The sequence below is a fragment of the Lichenostomus cassidix genome, chromosome 25 (assembly GCF_008360975.1).
Source record: "Lichenostomus cassidix isolate B80296 chromosome 25, HeHo_3.0, whole genome shotgun sequence".
Lineage (NCBI taxonomy): Eukaryota > Metazoa > Chordata > Aves > Passeriformes > Meliphagidae > Lichenostomus > Lichenostomus cassidix.
Window position 1 is genome coordinate 585,942 of NC_139505.1, and position 18,805 is coordinate 604,746.

An 18,805-nucleotide genomic window follows, 5' to 3' on the forward strand; every position below is an offset into this window, starting at 1 on the left:
GTGTACCCCTCAGCTGCTGCTGCACATGGGAGTCCTGGTGTGTGGGACTCAGAGCAGCAGAGCCCCTGGAGCAGGGCAGGAAAGTGGCACCCGGCTATGAGTGCCACAGCTGTTCTTCAGTGCCCATCTGCCCCTTCACTTCCCCATTTGATACAGGTCTGCCAGCTCCCAGCCATAGCGACAGCACTGATTTGGGGCTCTTCGGGTGTTTTGCAACACAGTGCCACGTATCAGTGCAAAGGAGGGTTTTCCTGCCCTGTTTTCTCCGGGTGTGGATGAGACTTGTGGGCAAACCTGCTGTTGTTTTGTCCCTGGCATTCCTCTGAAGTAAGGTGCCGCTGGGAGAGGGCCTCACGTCCAGGTTCTCTCCCTTCTCAACCTTCTTGGCCTGTTTATTGCTCTTACAGTAAATGTTTGTGTCTCCTGTGTCTGCAGTGAGGTTGTGGTACAGACACCACCGCGGGCTGGTTTGTGAGGGATCTATGGTTTCATGTAATGCATCTTCTGTACCTGAGAGTGAAATCAATAAAAGGAAGGATTTTTAAAAATAATCTTCTCCCGGCTCCTGAATGGAGGGGGCTCTGTCACTGGTGCTTAGTGAGCAGTTTTGTGGGGTTGTGATGGCTTTTTCGTGCTGGAGAGGGGGCAGGTAATTTCTTTGGAGGCCTGGTGGTGGAGATGGGGGCAGCATGACTACTTCCTTTGCAAGGTCAGCACCAATGGCTTCATCTGCTGATAGAAACCAAGAGCAGCTCCCCAGGCTGGGTCGGGGTGAGTGCAGCAGATGGGCCCCTCTGCGTCTTGGTGGTGTGCAGTGTGTGCTGGCAATGGGCCGTGGTGTGCCAGAGGAGAGTGGGGCTGGAGGGCTTGGCCAGGTCTGTCCCACTGTGGCTGAGCTGAGTGCAGTGTTCTGGGAGTGTTCTGGGGGCTGGTGTGGGACAAGCTCTGGTCCACTCACTCTGGGTACAAATAAATACCAGCTAAGTGGCACGTGTTTCTGTGTGGTGAAAGATTACATGGAGTGTTGGGGCGATGGGTCTGTCTGCTGTGGGGTGTGCGTGGAGGGCAGGACTCTCCTTGGCTCCCAAACACCGCAGTCCCAATGGACCGTGCACATTCCATCCCCCAGCCCGGATGCTGGTGGGTGGTGGCAGGATCTGTCAGTACCCATGTTCTCCCCCACATCACTACTTGCTGCTGGAGACACAATGCCCAGCTCTACCAGCTCCATCCTGACCAGTGACAACAGCTCCTTGCCTTTTAGTTTCGCACAAATTCTTGGTTTTTGGCTTGGCAGTGTCCTCCTGCAAAGCCCTTGTATTGCCACTGATGCCAGCACAGAGTTTTGAGCAGGGGAGGAGCAGTTTGGTGATTTCTACAACTGCAGAACTGCTCGCTCCAAGGAGCAGCTCAGCAAGTGGTGCACTCGGGGAGGAGGATTTCAAAAAGTATCTCTGGGGACTGCCTTAAGACTAGTCCTCTTCACTCTGCGAGTGACAGGAGCTGAGCAATTAGAGGAGCAATATCGACCCAGCCTCGGAAGCGTGTGACGGTCGAGACCAGGCGATTTAATCCCAGCGAAGCCACGTCCTCGCATCCTGGACGTGCAGCATCACTGCCCGCGATCAATAGGCATTTTGTCTTTCTGAGGCTAGCCCTGTTTGAGGCGCACCAGGCAAACTTTCTTCTGCGACAGAAAACTCTTCTAGGGCCTGTGACCTTAGTTGAATCGACTCTTTCATGTCCTGAAGACAGACTCTTTCATGTCCCGAAGACAGTCGCATCGTCTCACTGCAGCCATGCTCAGTAAATCACGTGTCTGTCCCTGCATGGAGAGTGTGTGCCAGCCTGCTTCTCTCCCGGTGAGATTTTGCAGCCCGAGGCTGATTTCCAGCCGCTTGTGAAGAGCCCTTGGGTCACCAGGTCTGTTCCTCTGCTGTCTGAGGCCTTGCCTCTGTTCTCTTGAAAGTTTAATGCTGGTGGAGATGGGAGTTTGCAGCTTCCAGGCTCCCACTGTGCTTGAGGTGTGAGTGTGCCACCTCACCTGGCACCTGGCTCTTTGCATCTGGCAGGATCCTCCTGGTCTCCAGGGGAGAGCTCATAAAGTCCAGCCACCAAAACCAAAACCCCTGCTCTTTCCTCTTTTGGATATGGAATGCTGAATTTGGTAAAGGGCTGGTTTCCTGCTGCGCTTGTGGCAGCTGAAATGTTGCTGAGCTGCTGGAGGTCACCTTTCCAGTCCCCGTGGAGCTGGGTGGCCTTTCCTGGTCATGGCTCTGCCCTGCGCTTTGGGTTCTGAGCTCATCCGCTATTTTGCCCCTGGTGGGGGGAAAAAAAGTCTTCAAAGCCCTTTTCCCTAGGGGAAAAGCCAACTTGGTCAGAAACATCCGCGCAGAAATGTCATCTGACCCAGCAGCTGGCTCATGCCTCCCTGGGGGTCCTGCGGTGTCCGTTGCCCGTGTCCCAGTGCCGCTGCATCCCTGGGTTTGGGGTGGTGGAGGAAGCGAGCCTGAGCACTGGTTTTGGCAAGCTCTGGCTGCTCCCTTCCCCCACAGGCCTCACCACCCCCTCCTGCCTCCGCATCTGTCTCTGTCCTTCAGCTGCTGCTGTGCACCCCGGTGCCCCCCGAGCGGGGTTTTGGGGGGACTCGGGGGCCAGCCTCTGGCCTGGGCAGTGGTCATGGCGGTCGGGAATGGCGGCTCCATCCCGTGCTTCCTCCCGGCCGCCAGCACGCAGCAGCCGTGGAGAAGGACGCAGCCACCCTGTCTCCTGTAAGTACCTCTCACTCTTTCCACTGGAGAGTTAAAATTAGCAACTTCTTTTTTTAAAGCAGGCGTCGCTTTAAACCTCGCCAGCCCAACTGGGTTTCCTTTTATTTCCCCCCCGCCCCCGGCTCCTTTTCTCTTGATTTTTTTAAAATTTTGTTGTTATTGTTCAATGTGTGCATGCACTTTTCTCCCTTTTTATTTCTTTATTTATTTTTATTCCCCCCCCGCCATCCTTTTCGTTCCTTCCTATTTTAAACACGGGTGACGCTGCAGTGTCGGTGCGGAGTTTGGAGCCAAATAAACAGCCCGGCGCTCCCCCACCCCGATCGCCTTACAGAGCCCAGGGCCGGAGCCCAGCGCCGAATTTAGACCCTTATCTATTGTCAGCCTCCGCGGTCGGCGCTGCTCTGCCAGAGGGGATTGCCCCGGACCCCCTTGTTGCTCCTGACACATATCCTCACTGTGAGTTTGCCGCTTGTTGTTTTTCCCTCTCCTTTGTGTTCGTGGTAAAGCACAGAAGTGCCTGTAAATCAGGACCCGTTGCTTTTTATCCAGGGCTGGGTGTGCAGGGAGGGAGAGGGGGGGTCTGAGTGATGGGGGCCTCCCAAAGTGGGAAGAGGGGGAAACTGAGGCACAGAAGGTGGACAGGGCTCCCCAATGAGGAGTGGGTGAGCTGGGATTTCCTCATTTTAGAATCAAAACATACATAGACTAGGAAGGAAAAGACAGCAGGCACAGGCTCAGATGTAGACTTGGTGCGTGTCCCAGGGGATAAATCCCTTTGGGAAGCTCATGCCCATGGTCCCCTGTGGCAGGGACAATTCCAGGGCCTGACATGCAGGTGGAGGGTGCCACAGCCAGCATGGTGCCATGGCCAGAGCTCTGCTATGCTGGGACGGGGCCGGCAGTTGGAAGTGGACGTCCTGGCCCGGATCTGCGAAAGCAAACAGGAAGGCGAATGGGGAGCAGCCGTTGTGTTTACTCAGAGGTTATTTATTGTGGCTCCTCTGAGGTTGGTACTGGGGGCTTTTAACACCTTCCTGCTCAGTGCTAGATCCTTTTGGCTGGGGCTGGATGTCCGACCGGAGCTTGTGGCTACACTGGAGTTGAGTGAGGTACAGCCACCGGGTGTCAGGTGAAGTGTCACACTGGGTCTCTCTGTCCAGTTACTTCTCCTCCCTTGCCTATTTGCTAAATGTTTGTTTTGCTCTAGAGCCCAGCCTGGCCGGGGTGGATGTGGTGGGGGTGGATGTTGTGGGCCTGGAACCGGTGCTGAGGTTGGCTCATCCTAGAAAAAGCTTTTTCCATTTGATTTTTTCAGGGTTTTTGTGGCGTTGCTGCTTTGGGGTTACAGTTAATAATGCTCATAATCTTCATATCCGCGTTTGTGAAAATGGAGGTGCAGAGCCCTTAGGAAGTGGGTTAGCATCCTTCAGAAATGCTTTTACTGTTTCTCTCCCAGGAGGAGGAAAAAGTGTTTCCCTTCCCAGGCATGCACTGCCTTGGTTCTGATGCTCCTGGGTGGCTTGAACACAGCCAGGGCTGGGGGATAAACTTTGGGTGTGCTTTGGGTTAAACCCAGTCCTTTACCTATCGCTGGGGGTGGGTGAGGTGGGTTCTCCTCTTTGTTCAACTTGGGGGCACTTGTCACAAGGGGGTCTCCTTTGCTGTGGGAGACGCTACAGGGTCGCAAGGTTTCTGCTTTGGAACTGAGTGGCTGCCCCGAGTGCTTCACTGGACAACAACAGCTGCAGAGCCCTTTCCTCCTCCTCCCCTTTTGGGCAAACAATCAATTTGAGCAACTCTTTATTGATACATTTGTACATCACCACCCTTCAGCAAAGATTACAGAAATATTTTCATTTCTGCCTGCAAACTCGTGCCTCACTTTTTCTCTTCCCACCTTTGCATGGGGAGGAGTATGCGCAAAAAATTCATTGTTTGGTTTTCTTCCCCAATATTTTCCCTTTTCCAAGAGGAATTGTGACTGGTGTTTATCTGTGACTTTCTTGCACTCACGATGGTTCTTATCTGCCCTTGGGGTTCATCTCCTTAGTGCTGCAGGAGCATACCAGTGGCTTTTCTGCCGTCCCTTGGGTAATGGTGCTGGGAACTGTAACCAAGCCCTTGGCGTCAACTGTAGCCATATGCCACTGGTGCTCCAGCATGAGATTTTGGAGTGGGCCAGACCCAGGATGTAACAGTGCTTGTGTTAAGCATCAAGTTTTGGCAGTTCCCACAGTGTCTGGACATCCCCATTGCTCTCTGTAGCACCACCCCCATGCTTAGCTGGGATGTCCTTGAGGGTCATGTGGGCAACATCCACATCCCCAGGGCTGCCCCAAATCATCCTCCCTCTGGCACGTGGCTTTTGGTGCATCCACAGAGAAGGGCTCAGCTGGTTGGGAGCCTTCCCCCCCCCCCCCCCCACCTAAATGCCCCTTGCTGAAACACAGGGTTTGGGTTTAAAAAATCCCCTTTTAAGACAAAATGCTGGTCCTGGAGGATGTGTGCCAGGATGGGCTCTGGATCAGTCTGTCCCAGTGTAGTGGGAACCATCATCCAGCCAGTCTGTAAGTGGCTGCCATGGGGTCGGCAGACGTTGTGCCCTCACTGTTGTGGCCCAGCCGGTGCTGGGGAGCAGGAGGACAGGATTTGTGCGCCTGGGACAAGAATGTGTGTCCTGTGAGTGAGCAGCAACAGCTGAGAACCAGCTGTCCTGGTGGATTTGAGCTGCCTGATGAGCTGGGGCTGGATTCTCACCCCTCTGGCTCGTTGGCATGTGGCTTGGGATGCATGTGGGTACAAGCTGCGGCTGAGCTGGGGAGCAGGGTCAAGTCCCGGCCGATGGCGAAGTCTTTGTGGCACAGCAGCCCTGAGTATATGCTTGGGGACGAGGGACCCTGAATGGGTTTGTTTCTCTCTCCCCAGCTTGGCTTTCGCTGCAGCAGCTCTGGGCACTCTGGGATGGTCCAGGTGCCATGCCTGGGCTCTGGATCGTGAAGTGCTGATGGTAGCTGATGTTACTTGTGTGCTGGCTTTGAGACACCAGGCTGGAGACACTGGATTGGAGACACAGGTTGGAGACGCTGTGTTTTCAAGGCAGTGCAGGGGGAGAGGAAGTTAAACCCATTTTTCCATCTTGTCCTGGTTCCTCCAATTTGCTTAGAGTGAGTTGGGTTGGTGTTTGGTGGCAGCCAGACCATGGTCTGTGCCTCTCGGTGGGCTTTGGTGGCTCCTCCTCTTGCGTTTGGGCTGTAGATCTTAGGGCCAAGGGAAAGCTCCTTGTGTCCAGGGCTTTGATCTCTGTTTCTTGGTGTTGTTACAGTCCGAAATAACTAATGCTGGGTTTGGGCCTTTGTTTCCTTTATTCAATGAAATGGCGATGTCTGGTGGTGAGCTTCCAGCTGTTGGATGGCAGCATGCTCTGAACACAAGCCTGTGGCTATGAACCAAGGTGGGTTTTTGAGAATGTGTGAAGATGGGTGGGCATGTCCATCTCTGGGAAAGGCAGATGGCCAGGATGAGAATTTCTGTGGCTTTGTTTCCAGGCTGGAGGTGTCAGGGGCAGGTTGGAACTGTGACAGTTGAGTCTGAGCACTGGGTTGGAGGCAGGAAAATGGTCCTGCCTGGTCCTGTGGGTGTTGGCCAGATTTTTTCCATCTGTCTCTCTAAGGGACTCTTTCAATGAGCTCTGCTGCAGTGTCACCCTCACAGTAATCAACATTTCTGTATCAGTGACAAATTTAAGATGTTTTGCTTCTTACCCTTCTGGTCAAGTAGAGCTGGTGACCACCGTTGCCTTCCTGGCAATGGGAAGCTCCTGGCTTCACCAGGTCCTCTGCATCCAGATGAGTGCTGGACCCTGCAGCCCCTGGGCAACCTGGTGTTTCCTTCCCAAGAGCTCAAGACACGTACACCCTGATGGAGAGTGTGGGATGAGGCAATGCAGGAGCAACATCTGCTTCTACATTGTCTCTATGTCTTTGGACCTGACGGAAGCGACAGTTGCCTTGGGCATGGATGCAGTCAGCAGTCAGTAGATGCAAATAAAATCAGCAGCCCCATGACTTTGGGCACCATGGCTGTTATTCACCAGTGCTTGAGGGTGCAAAAGCAACAAAGAAGTGGTTGTGGGAGGCTAGTTTGAAACATCTTGGTGGCCCTTGGGAAAGAGCTGAGCCTTTGGGAATGGCACTGCTGAGGCTGGGCACTGGGAGGGAGGATTGTACTTGAGGGCTGAGTTCTGGGCAGGCACTGGGGACTTCTGCCCTCTTGGCAGCCCTGGCTCTCAGGCTGAGCCTGTACAGGGCTTTGGGTACTCGAGGGTCTGCAGAGCTGCTCTGGGGTGTCCCTTCCTGGATGGGGAAGGGGCACAGGGTCCCTGAACATGTGGCTGGGCTGGGGATGGAGATGAGCTGGAGACGAGGGAGCCCCAAGAGCTGGGGCTGTTCAGCCTGAAGAAGAGAAGGCTCTGGGGAGACCTTAGAGCCCCTTCCAATGTCTAAAGGGACTTCAAAAGAGCTGGAGAGGGACTTTGGATGTGGATGGAGAGGGACAGGGGTCTGGAGTGACAGGACAAGGGCTAATGGCTTCCCACTGCCAGCAGGCAGGTTTAGATGGGATATTGGGAAGAGATTCTTTGCTGTGAGGGTGGGGAGCCCCTGGCACAGGTTGCCCAGAGAAGCTGTGGCTGCCCCATTCCTGGAAGTGCTGAAGACCAGGTTGGATGAGGCCTGGAGCAACCTGGGATAATGGAAGATGTCCCTGCACATGGCAGAGAGGTTGGAGCTACATGAGTTTTAAGTTTTCTTCCAGCCCAAACCATACTAGGATTCCATGATTTGTGCCGCTCTGCCCTTGGGCAAAGGGTAGCCAGATGCCCCAGGCTGGCTGCAGAGGACATATGCCCAAGTCTTATCCCGTTGACATGGAAGGGAAGAGCAGAGTTTCCCCTGGGACTGTTTTGCTCTCAGCCATGTCTTATGGGGCTGCTGTGGATTTCCATTGCTCTCACAGATGGCCTGGAGCAGCAGTTGGGTCTCATGGAATTTCCCCTGGGTAAACCCACCACGGGGAGAGAGTTCTCTGCTCTGCTGCTGGGGGAAATCCCGTCCCCTTCATGGAGACACCCTAAATTCCCAGCAGGGAAGGCTTTTCCCTGATGCTGCTGAGCTGCTTCTGGGAGCCCCATGGGGTCCCGGTGCTGGGATCCTGTCCCCTGTGCTGGAGCTGAAGGCAGTGATTGTCCTCCCTTGGGCATGTTGTGTTTTGGGACTTGCAAGTCATCAGTGTCCTTGGTGAGCACAGTGGTGACAGTGATGCATAGTGAGGGTGCTGGCAGTGGGGTGAGGGCTGGGCTGCACTGGAGGATGGGTGCACCCTCAGGATGGTGCACCCTCAGGAGAGTGGAGGCAGTGTTGGGGATGTTGCTGTACTGTTCATTGAGAGAGAAAAGCCCTCAAAGCGAAACATCCTTGCCAGTGGACACTGAGGCTTTTCCTGGGCTCAAATCCCCCACCCCAGAGTGGGAGGCAGCTCCATGGGGAGCAGAATTGGGTGGCCCCAAAAACTGTAGCCATGTCCACCCCTACCATGCCTCCCCTTTCCTCCCTATGGTCTCAGCACCAGCGGAAGTCCCCAGGATGGGGTGGGTTTGGGGTTGAGAGCTGCTCCTGCTCGCCACCAGTGCGGGGTTGGCTGTGACAGCCTCCTGATTTGCCGAGTGCAGGATCCGACCCCGAATTCAGCTCCCTCTCCTTCTCGCTCCTTTTTTTAATGAGTCAACCTCTCATCTGTCATATTAAACCTCCTCATTACCAGGTATCTAAATTTTGCTCTGACAATAGTGACAGGGGAAGCTGCGATCTCATTGCCACGTCGCGGGGCTCCGGGGAGCTGGCAGGTGGTTATTTCATGCCCTGCAGGGAGCCGTGGGGGTGGGCGATGGAGCCGGATAATGGGCTCTCGCTTCCCATCATTTAGAAAACCCTACTTAGTGTAGAGGGAAAAATTATCCCCAGTCTCCAGCTCTGGAGCTGGTGATGGATAGAGAACATGGGGGAAGTGGAACAGCTTTGGGGGGTCTGGCTGCTCCTCCTTGGGGATGGAGGGTGTATTGGGATGGGGGTGGCTGGGGATGGAGGGTGAGTGGGGATGGAAAGTGGAAGGAGATGAGGGTGGCTGGGAATGAGGATAGGTGGGGATGGAGGGTGGATGGGGATGGAGATGGCACAGGGCTGCCCTGTGCAAGCAGCTGTTGCCAGCTGGGGAAGGGGATGCTATGCCCATTCTGGGGAAACTCCGGGGCGTGCAGGGTCCCCAGCCTGGATATGCACATCTGGGGATTTGCACATCTCAGGAAGCCACTGAGCCACCTGGGAGACCAGAGCCAGGCTCAGAGTGATGGGTGACCCCTGCTGTGAGAATGCCACTGCCAAGGTTGCTGCTCAAGGTCACAAGGCTTTTCTGGCAGCTGCATCAGCCTTTGGTTGCTGTTCTCAGGGTGCTCTTAAGGTCACTTTAGCGGGGGACTGTCCAAGCCCTGCTGTTTAACAACGAGCCCTGCAGCAACTTGTCTCTGCTGGTCCCTCCCTGTAGCATCTCCTGGAGAGAGGATCAGCTGCCCTCTGGGAAGCCACATGGTGTGAGAGGCTGCAAGCCCCTGCTTGTCCTGGTCCCACCGGCTTTTCCTTTCTGAAGCTGTGTCTTCAGCTTGGCACAGGGTGAGGATGGTTCCCTGGTTGACTTTTGGCCAGCACCAAGCAGGGCCGTGGGTTTGCCAGTGACTTTGCCTGGAACTCCTGCCCAGCCTCCCTTTCCTGTGTCCCTTCCGGCCTCTGCTGGCTCTGGCCATGCTGGCAGTGCAGAGAACATCACCAACTGTCCCTTCTGTCTCCCATACTCTACAGAAGATGTCCCTAGCTTGGGATGTGCTCCTGTGGTGCCAGATGTGATGGCATCCCTGGCTACATGTGATGTGGGATGAAACTCTGGGATCTGGGGTGCAGCGGACTAGGGTTTCTGATTGGGGTGCTGCCTCTACTCCTTGTGCTGATGCTGGGACTTGTCACCCTTTCCTTGTGGGTGTTGTCTGGCTCCATACTGGCACATGAATTGCAGAGGAAGAGAAGATGAACCCCAGTTTAATAATTTCTCCTAAATTCTTTCTTTCACCCACCCTTGCACAGCAAATCCCAGTTCTCCAGCATCATGTCAGGGCTGTGCTTTTCCTCAGCCTCTGCCAGGCTTGGCACGGCGTGAGGTTTTGTTACAGCTCAGCAGAGCTGGTTGCCCGGTTGGCATCTGCTTTTCTCTAGAGAGTGCCTGAATCTGGGTCAGGAATATATGTGTCTTTCAAATTCCTTGGGGGCCTGACTGAATCCAGCCTCGCTCCTGCTCCCCTCAGCTCCCGAGGTTTTTACCTGCAGCTGGCGGGACCGATTCCCTTCTGCAGGCAGGAGGAGCCGAGTGCTGGTTTGGCTGCCCATCCCAGGGAAACTGGGACCCTGCCGTGGGTGTTAGGTGTAGAGACGGGATGGCAGCTCAGTGCTGGGTTGGCACCTGCCTGGCAAGTGGGATTTCACCCCAGGGAGGGTCAAGCAGCTGTGTTTCTGAGCAAGAGGTTTGCTCTGGAGCCGTGTTTCGTCCGCCTTCCTCTCCCCTCCCCCTGCCTGCATCTGGAGGTTCGACACAGGAACCCAGATAGCATCATCCTGAAACCAGAATAGAAGCTTTGGAGGAGACTTGAGCATGTTTGTGCGGTTTTGATCTCGGTTTGGAGATAAAGAGGTGCTAAACAATGCTAAGCTGGTGAGTTGGAGTCCCTTACGGTGCGTGCAGTGGGGCTGGGGATGCGCTGGCACCTGCCCTTGCTGCCTGCTGTCCTGCCAGGGACGTCCCCATGTGGGTGCTGCATCCCTCCTCGGTGACACATCGCCGTGGGGTGCTGGAGCTGCTCCTGCCAGCACTGCCCCACATCCTGCAGCAAAGCAGGGGTGAGGGCCAGCACCATGCCAGTGGCTTTGCCAGAGAGGAAGAGCAACATTAACAAGAATACAGGCACTGTGTTTTAGGGAAGGGGGCTTTGCAAAGGAGAAGGAAGTCAGTCCTGCTGATCCAGAAACCACACAGAAGGAAACTAAAAGTCCTTGGTGTCAGCATGGAGGATATGGTAAAAAAACAACAATTAACTCACAAAAGGCAGCAAGAAAGGAAACAGGAAGGCAAGAACTGCAGTTAAACAGGCGGGTTCAAGAGGTGACTTGAGCTAAATCCACATCCTTAAGCGATGGGATCCAGCTCTGGTTGTGGGCGGGGAAGTGACTCTGTTGGCGTGTGCCAATGCAGGATTTGGTATCCTCAAGCCGAGTCTCAGAGACCTCGGCTGCAGTTGCTCTTTATTTGCAATTGCTTTTATGGCTCTTTGCAGAGGGTGGAAAGTCAGAGCTGTGCTGGGGGCTGCTGGGGCAAGGCGGCCACGTTGCCTTTCAATGCAGCTGCTTCTCCTAGTAAAAGCTGCAGGTTTGCAGCAGGAGCAATGCAGCAAGGGGCTGGTCTTGCCATCTCCAAAGCATCGTTACCACCTCGAGAGCATTATCGCTCCCTCCCTCATTTGGCCCATTCCCCCCACCCCAGCACGGGCAGTGAAGGGCTCATCAGCGGCTCGGCATTGTTGGTGTAAACCACTTCCCATGGCAGGCCGAGCTCAGGCGCTGGTTTGTAGCAGAGCAGCATTTCCTCACCTGGGCTCTCCTGTTGTGTGTGCATGGACAAGATGAGTTGGTGGACAAGAAGCTGGACATGTACTGGCCATGTGTGCCAGCAGCCCAAAAAGCCAGTGCTGTGCCCAGCTGATCCCACAGCATGGACAGCACGTGAGGGCAGGGATTCTGCCCCTCTGCCCCACTCTGGTGAGATCCCCCTGTGGTGCTGCATCCAGCTCTGGGGTTTCCAGAATAGGAAGAATACGAAGCTCCTGGAGTGAGTCCAGAGGAGGCCACAGAGATGCTCCAAGGGCTGGACCCCCTCTGCTCTGGAGGCAGGCTGGGAGAGCTGGGGGTGTTCAGCCTGGAGAAGAGTCTAGGAGACCTTAGAGCCCCTTCCAGTGCATAAGTGGGCTCCAAGAGAGCTGGAGAGGGTCTTTGGACAAGGACCTGGAGTGACAGAACAGGGCTTCCCACTGCCAGAGGGCAGGGTTTAATGGGATGTTGGGAAGAAATTTTTCCCTGTGAGTGGCTGACAAAGAGGTGGGATGAGAGAGCTTTTAAGAATCTGTCCAACCCAGACCATTCTGTGGTTCTATAACACCCTGCACCTTGTACCCCACATGCCCACTGGTTCTCTTGCAATGACCCTCCCACGGAGAAGCTGCAAGACAGGAACATGTTATTGCTGTAATTTCTGTATGTGTATAAACCCTGACACCCCCCAAAATGTGTTGGGGCTGGGGTCAATGAGTTCAGTTATGTCAGGTGCCCGGGTCCTTGGGGGAGGATAGTGGTGGGGAGGACCCTCCCTTTACTCTCAGACAGCCCCTTCACTTGATAAAGCCTGTTAAGGAAAAATGCATCTTTGGGAGCATTCTCCAAATCTTGGGTAAAAGATGGGTTGGTCCCACAGTGAGAGCACTGGGTGCCTGGGGGGAGCAGTTGGTGGGTTGGGCTGTGATCTGCCATACCTGTCACCTGCATTTCTCCCTTCAAACTGGGACTTTCTGTGCCATTGTCAAGCATCTACCATAAGACAAGCTGCATCTTCGTGGGGCAGCATTTTTCTTCTTTTCCCAGCCTCCAAATATCCTTTGAAGCCGCTTTTGCAATTTTCCTTGCCGCCAAGGACGTCCCCATGGCACTGGTCCTGATTTGGGGATGGAGATCAGGAAAACGTCCCTTGAACTGGTGCCATGTTGAACCCATCCCAATATTGCCATCACTCATGTTGCTTGCTCTGCCGTGTGTTCCTGCACAGGCATGAGTGGATTGAGGAGCACGGTGCTGCATGCTGGGAAAAGCAAAGAGCTCCAAAGGAAAATACATTTTTGGAAAGGGTACATTTATTTGCCTTTATTTATCTTCCTAAAGCTTTCAGATTCATCTTTTTGATCTTCCCTCTGCAGCTGTGTGGCCAAGGTTTGGTTTCTTTCAGCTGACATTGTGCTGAGAGCACACGGCTTTGCGAGGCGGGTGTTAAGGAAGGGCAGCTGAATTCCTTTGCCCTCGAGAGGGGCGGTGTGTCGAGCTAACTTTAGTAAGGAGTGACTAAAAAGGGATGCAATAAAAGTATATTAAAAATAGCAAATGGCCGTAGAAAGTGGATGTGAGACTCTGAGTATCCCTGCTCGTGCCGACAGAAACCTGGGGCTGTTCAGTAGCAATGGAAAAGTGACAGGTTACGGAGCGGTGCAGAGCACCCCGCTGCTTGTGCAAAGCCAAGGTGAAACCACTTAGAAATAGGTAAAATAGATCAGAAATTTGTTCAGTAGATTAAAAAATCCAGAAATAAAGACTTGGAAGAGTTACCAGCTTCTCTGTGTCCCCAGCTCCCCAAATTCCTTGTTTTGTAGAAACATCTCCCAGCTGAGATTCCTCTATGTTTTTTCTTTCTTCCCCCATTTGCAAAATGCTAACTCTGCTCTCTCGCCCGTCTCTCCAATTTGGAGCAATTTACTGGGAGCCGGGGATGAATTACTCAGCACAGAGTTAACCAGCACCTGCTCAGAGTTAATTGGCATGTGTGCTAATTGCTGTGATAGTCACACTTGTGCGAGCGGAGCGTGGGGAGGGGGGAAGCGGGTGCTGGCGGCTGCCTCCACCGCCTCAGATTCTCGCCGCCTCCCCGGGGCGATGCTGAATTCCCTGATCCTTGTCGAGATTCCTGGGAGTGGAAGAGGGTCAGGGTGGCTTTTTGCCAGTGCAGCACCCGTGATTTGCTTTCCAGCAGATTTGGAGGTCTCCTTCCATGCCCTTGGACCCTCCTTGCTGGTGTGTAGTAGCTGGGATGCTTGGTGGTTTCCTTGGAAAACCAGGCTCAGGAGAAAGAAAGAAGGAAGCTGCTATCTGAAAGGAGGTGAAGATTTAATGAGTGGGGTGATTGTATTGAATAAAACCACTTGAGACCCCGAAAGTTAGAGGTTATGTAGGAGCTCAGCTCCTTGTAGCAGTCCTGTGCTTTGGGTGCTTGGCTACATACATGTTCAGGTGCTTAAATTCTTCCTGATCATGGAGGAGAGTCATGGGTGATCTTGGTGCCCCAGGCTGGACAATCAGGGAGCCACAGCAATCCGATGGTGAAGGAGAGGGAGCTCCAGGGGCAGAGGGGATGCTCCTGGGTTGGGGCAGAACTGCAGCAGCCGTGCCAGCGTGAGGGACGGGAGGGACGAGGATGGCTGTCCAGGTTTCTTGTGCTTCCAGCTGCCGATCAGAAACTCGAGCCAGTGGTCAGACTTTCTGAAACAGCCACCTGGGCAGGAAATGTGAAAATACCTGGGTTTAAAAATACAGGGGGGAAAAAACCCAACCTAAAACAAAATAAACTCACCCCAAAACCCCAATTCCATGAAGAGAAAAGGGAGGGGTTTGAAATCCCCTCCATCAGGTGCATTCAAAGGGCAGCAAATGTGCTGTGCTCTTCTCCATCCCTCCTCTTTATCCCATCCAAGGGCTGCCCGCCCTGTTTTCCTCGTCATGCAGGGTAGAGGGATCAAGAGCATCACATGGCAGCTCCTTTTCTATCCATGATGTTGAGCAAAAACCTGTTAAGTCACCTTTTTCCTGTGGAAAACTTTATCCAGTAGCATGAGCAAACCCTGGGACTGGAACAATGGTCCCCATCCAGCTGAGGTGCTGAGGATGCAGAGTCAGGACTCAGAGCAGCAGGAGGAACCTGGTTTGGTGGTTGAAAAAATGGATTTGGGTTGAAACACTTGGGGTGTATTTGTGGCCTGGGGAGAGGAATGTGGTTTGAATCCCACTGCTCCCATGCAAGAAGCGCTGGGTCCTGTGGAGCTGAGGGCAGGGATGAGCAGCACTGGGGTTTTTTCCTCATCCCTGCAAACATCCCATCTCTTTGAGTACTGTGGAGCTTTTGGCTGCCATAGCATCCTGTGAACAAGTCCCACAACAAAATTGTGTTAAAATATGTTTCCTTTCACTCAGTTTAAATTTACTGCCCGTTGTTCTCCAGTGTTTATTGTTGCTTCTGGAGAGTTCCTCTCTGGTTTGGACAGTAAATCCGCTGTCTTTCAGAGGGTTTGTCTGTTCAAGAGCTGCAGCACACGGAAAGAATTAGCATCTTGCCCTGGGTCTGGTTGCAGAGCTGTTGCTACTTTGTGCTGCTGCTGGTGGTTTTGAAGATGCTGAAGGTGAATATTTTTCAGCCAGTTTAAAGAAATGGCAACTCTGAAGGGAAAAGTGGCAAAGCAAACCTGACAGAAATCTCCTCCTCTTCTAAAGTTTCTCTGTGCATGCAAAATTCTCAGTCCCAAACCTCGGGGCTGTAGGCTCTGAGGTCCCATGTGGCCTCACAGTCAGGGAAGTAATGAGTGGGCACTCCAGGTGGATGAAATAAAAATCCTCATTTTCCTTTTGGCTTTTCCTGTATCACCAACCTTTGAGGGATACTCCATGGTGCAAGCTGGAGCGGCAATGTTCTGAAACTGCTGATGCTCTGGAACTGATGCTGTCGGTCTGGCAGTGCTCTGGAACTGGTGATGCTCTGGGACCTGTCTTTCTGGGGCTTTGCATGGTGGGATGGGGAGCAGCAGCCAAAGGATATCCTCCTGGCACTGGCTCGGTGTTGCCCATGGTGACAGTGCTCCTCACAGCTAGATGGTTGCTCCTATTTGCTGCTGGGAGGGAAACGCACCCCTATTTTGGGAAATAATGATTCAAGAAGTAAATGCCATCCCTGTATGGTCTGTCCTTGCAGAGAGTCTTCCTGGTGGGATTTATGTGTAAAAAAAAAAAAAAAAGGTTTTGCTGCCCTTCGTCTGTCTGGTCTTCTTCCTGGCCTCCCCATTCCTCAGCCTCCCTGAATGGCAAATTTTGGATGTCAGGATGGGGAAAAGTCTCCCCATTTTCCTCTGGGTTGCTCGAACTTGCATTGAAACCACAGAATATGATGCACGATGAATAACTTTACTCAAAAAAAAAGCAGAGAAAAAGATGAAGTGACTCACATGACTCAGTGAACCCCAAAAAATAGTGTGGGAGTGAGACCATCAGAGACCATCAGTGATGAGGAGGAAGAGGATGGGGCCAAGGTCTTCAGCCGGGTCTGGGGGGGCTCTGGGGTGGAAGAGGAGCAAGAGGAGCTTGGTCAGGGTGGCTCTGGCTGCTGCTTTGAATTTTGGATGATGGTTTGGGAGAAAAAGCATTTTTTTTCGTGCTTTTTGTAACAAGACCGAGGGCTGGGGACTGCCAAGTTGAGGCAGATAGGAAGCTATTTTGGGACTGGTTTTTCCCTCTGCCTGGGTCTTGGCACAGGGCACCTCGCCTAAAATGCAGTGTTATCACTGCTGTTTTCCAGCTGCTCCGAAGGAGAGCAGGGAGAAAAACATACCTGTGGAAAATGAACTGGCTGAGGCTCCCTCTTTGTGCCCCTCACTGCAGTGCAGCACATGCTGGGAAATGGGGTCAGATGGGTTGGGGGACTGTGCCAGGAGGTGCCCTGGTACATCTGGATGCAGCCTCTGGCACTGGGGGATGCAGGTTACCACGGGGGGCTGCAGAAGGAGCCGTGTGGGTCCCCTGAGACCTGCAGCACTCATCCCTTTGGGGAGAGTTTAGGGCACAAGATACCCCTGAGTCAGTGGCACCCCCCCAGATCCATGGAAACATCCAATGTCCAGTTGTGGCTGAGCCCAGTGGAAAGCCAGGCTGCCTCAGCTGCCTTTAGACTCCTCCTTCCCCATAAGAATTAGGTTTCTGTGCCTGGTTATAAGGTTTCTTTCAAGTAATCAAATAAAGACATTTTAAAATTCCAAATTGAAGATTAGTGCAGAAATTGGAGACGGATTTAAATTGCCCGAGCTAATCATCAGCCACTCGACTGCTTATGACTTTATTAAGAGAAAAAAAAAGTCTGGAGTGTCATGGTGGAGCAGTGATTCATGAGCACATTGCTGCTTTCTCCTTGCCGAGCGTCGCAGTGCGCAGCCCACATGTGTCATGTGTCATGGACATTCCTGGCCTTCATCCTTGGTCTTCTTTGAGACCAGTTTGGATAAATCCTTCTGCAGCTCTGCTGGCCCCAGAGCTGGGCGGGGGGAAGAGCCAGAGACCCTCCCTGGCCTTGGGGGTGGGATCTGTGCTGGCGGTGGGAGGATGCCGGGAGGGTGCCAGGTCCTGGATGGGGTTTGGGAGCAGACCATCTCACTCCTGTCTCTCTCCCTGTGCAGGTTTCTGAGCAGCTGCTGATGTCTCAGCCCCACTGGATCTGGCGCACAACGGTACCATGAACTGAGCACGGAGCCACACAAAACTTTTTTTTTGTTTTGGCTTTTTTGGGTTTGTTTCCATCTGAGAAAAAAGCCCCCACGCTCTTTAATGAAAGTGTTTTAAAGCGGGGTTACTTCTCCCCTCCCCTGAGTCGAAGTCTTTTTGGGTGCGGTGAGGATTTCCGGAGAAGATGGGGAGAAAAAAGATCCAGATCCAGCGGATCACAGATGAGCGCAATCGGCAGGTCAGTGCTGTCCCTTCCTGCTCCTTCCTCGTCCCTTCTCCTCCCGTTGGGGATTTTAAGGATCATGTTTCAAAATGACCCATTTCCATCACATTTTGGGCCACAAGTGCTGTATTTTTCCCAACCCATAAAATAAGAAGATGGGCAAGACTCAGCGCTGAGGCCGGATCCAGGTGGATCCCAGCACCAGGCAAATGGCCCCATTGCGCTGCCCCCACCCAGGCATTGCTCCTTGCCTTGGAGCTCCTCACGCTGTTTCCATCTAAGTGCTTTTCCAGAAGAAAGTGTCTTCTCCACTTAGTTCCCCCTTTTTTTATTTTTGTCTTGCAGAAAATATATTTCAGTTGACATTTTCCATGTGGTTTTTCCAATAAAAAACAGCCACAACAAGTATCCATTTTGCTGAACGCAAACAACTCAAATTATTCCTTTTTTTCCCTCAATTGTAAACTTACATGACTCCAGGGCTTTTTTCCTTGGGCTCTGTTGAAGCCAAGCCCAAGGCACACACGCATGTGCATGTGTGTAGGAATGCATTCATGTATCTCAGAGGAAAAACAAAAGCCAACAGATTTTTCCCAAATTTCCATGTTCCTTAAGATGGAGCAGTGGAGCAGCAGCACTTTGCCAGCCCAGGTTTGCTCTGGGATGACTCCATCGATGTATTTCCCATAACCACAAGACTTCCAGATGGGTCCCTTTGCTTTCTGTGCTCCTGGAGTTTGGCTTAGCAGATCCAAGCCTCTGCCATTAGTCCAGTCACCACTGCACCACCCCAGCATGACCTGCCACGCTTCTTTCCTGCCACTTCTACTCCAGAAAAAAAGGAAAAGCAGTAAAAAAGCATGTGGATATATTCCTAATGCTTAAGGAGTGGCAAAGAACAAAATTGGATGAACCACTTCATTGCTCTGCAGCAAAACAATAGGAAATGGCAGGTTTTCCTCAATATAACTTCATTTGTTGGTGGGGGCCAGGGTGGGCATCAAATAGTTTTTGCTGACGTCCCAGTTGCTCCTGGGCCTGTTTATGTCCATCATGAGGAGGAAACAGGGCCTTAGGGGTTATTGAAGGATCTGGGGTGTATTTTATGGGGCAGTGCTGTAGAGGGGAGTGAGAGATCCACAGTGACTGGAGCCCCACTGGAAATTCAAACGAATGGAAAATATTTGGTAATGTTGGAGGGGGATGGCACGGCCTGGCCCTGCTGGACATACCTTCAGGAAAGAGGCCCTTCTCTTCAGAGGCAGTAGCCAAGTGGTGGGACTGTTTTTGGGGGATGAGCTGCTCCTTGGCACAGGCTGGAGATAGAGACCCTTGCCGAGGTCTCACGGCTTTGGGTGGGATTTGGCAGC

General features: G+C 53.0%; 1 protein-coding gene across 7 annotated transcripts in view; it reads left to right on the forward strand.

The window, feature by feature from the left end:
* Positions 1-18,805, forward strand: part of MEF2D (myocyte enhancer factor 2D) — an 82,600-nt gene that overhangs the window by 25,246 nt on the left and 38,549 nt on the right. For 5 of the 7 annotated variants that reach the window (XM_085082705.1, XM_085082700.1, XM_085082706.1 and 2 more), the window contains exon 3: positions 17,167-17,450. In XM_085082705.1, coding sequence (XP_084938831.1) covers positions 17,397-17,450 — 54 coding nt within the window. In that variant the 5' untranslated portion in view covers positions 17,167-17,396. Of the gene's footprint in view, positions 1-3,082; positions 3,231-3,694; positions 3,884-17,166; positions 17,451-18,805 lie in introns of those variants that run through there. The other 2 variants (XM_085082703.1, XM_085082704.1) reach the window with 2 other exon arrangements.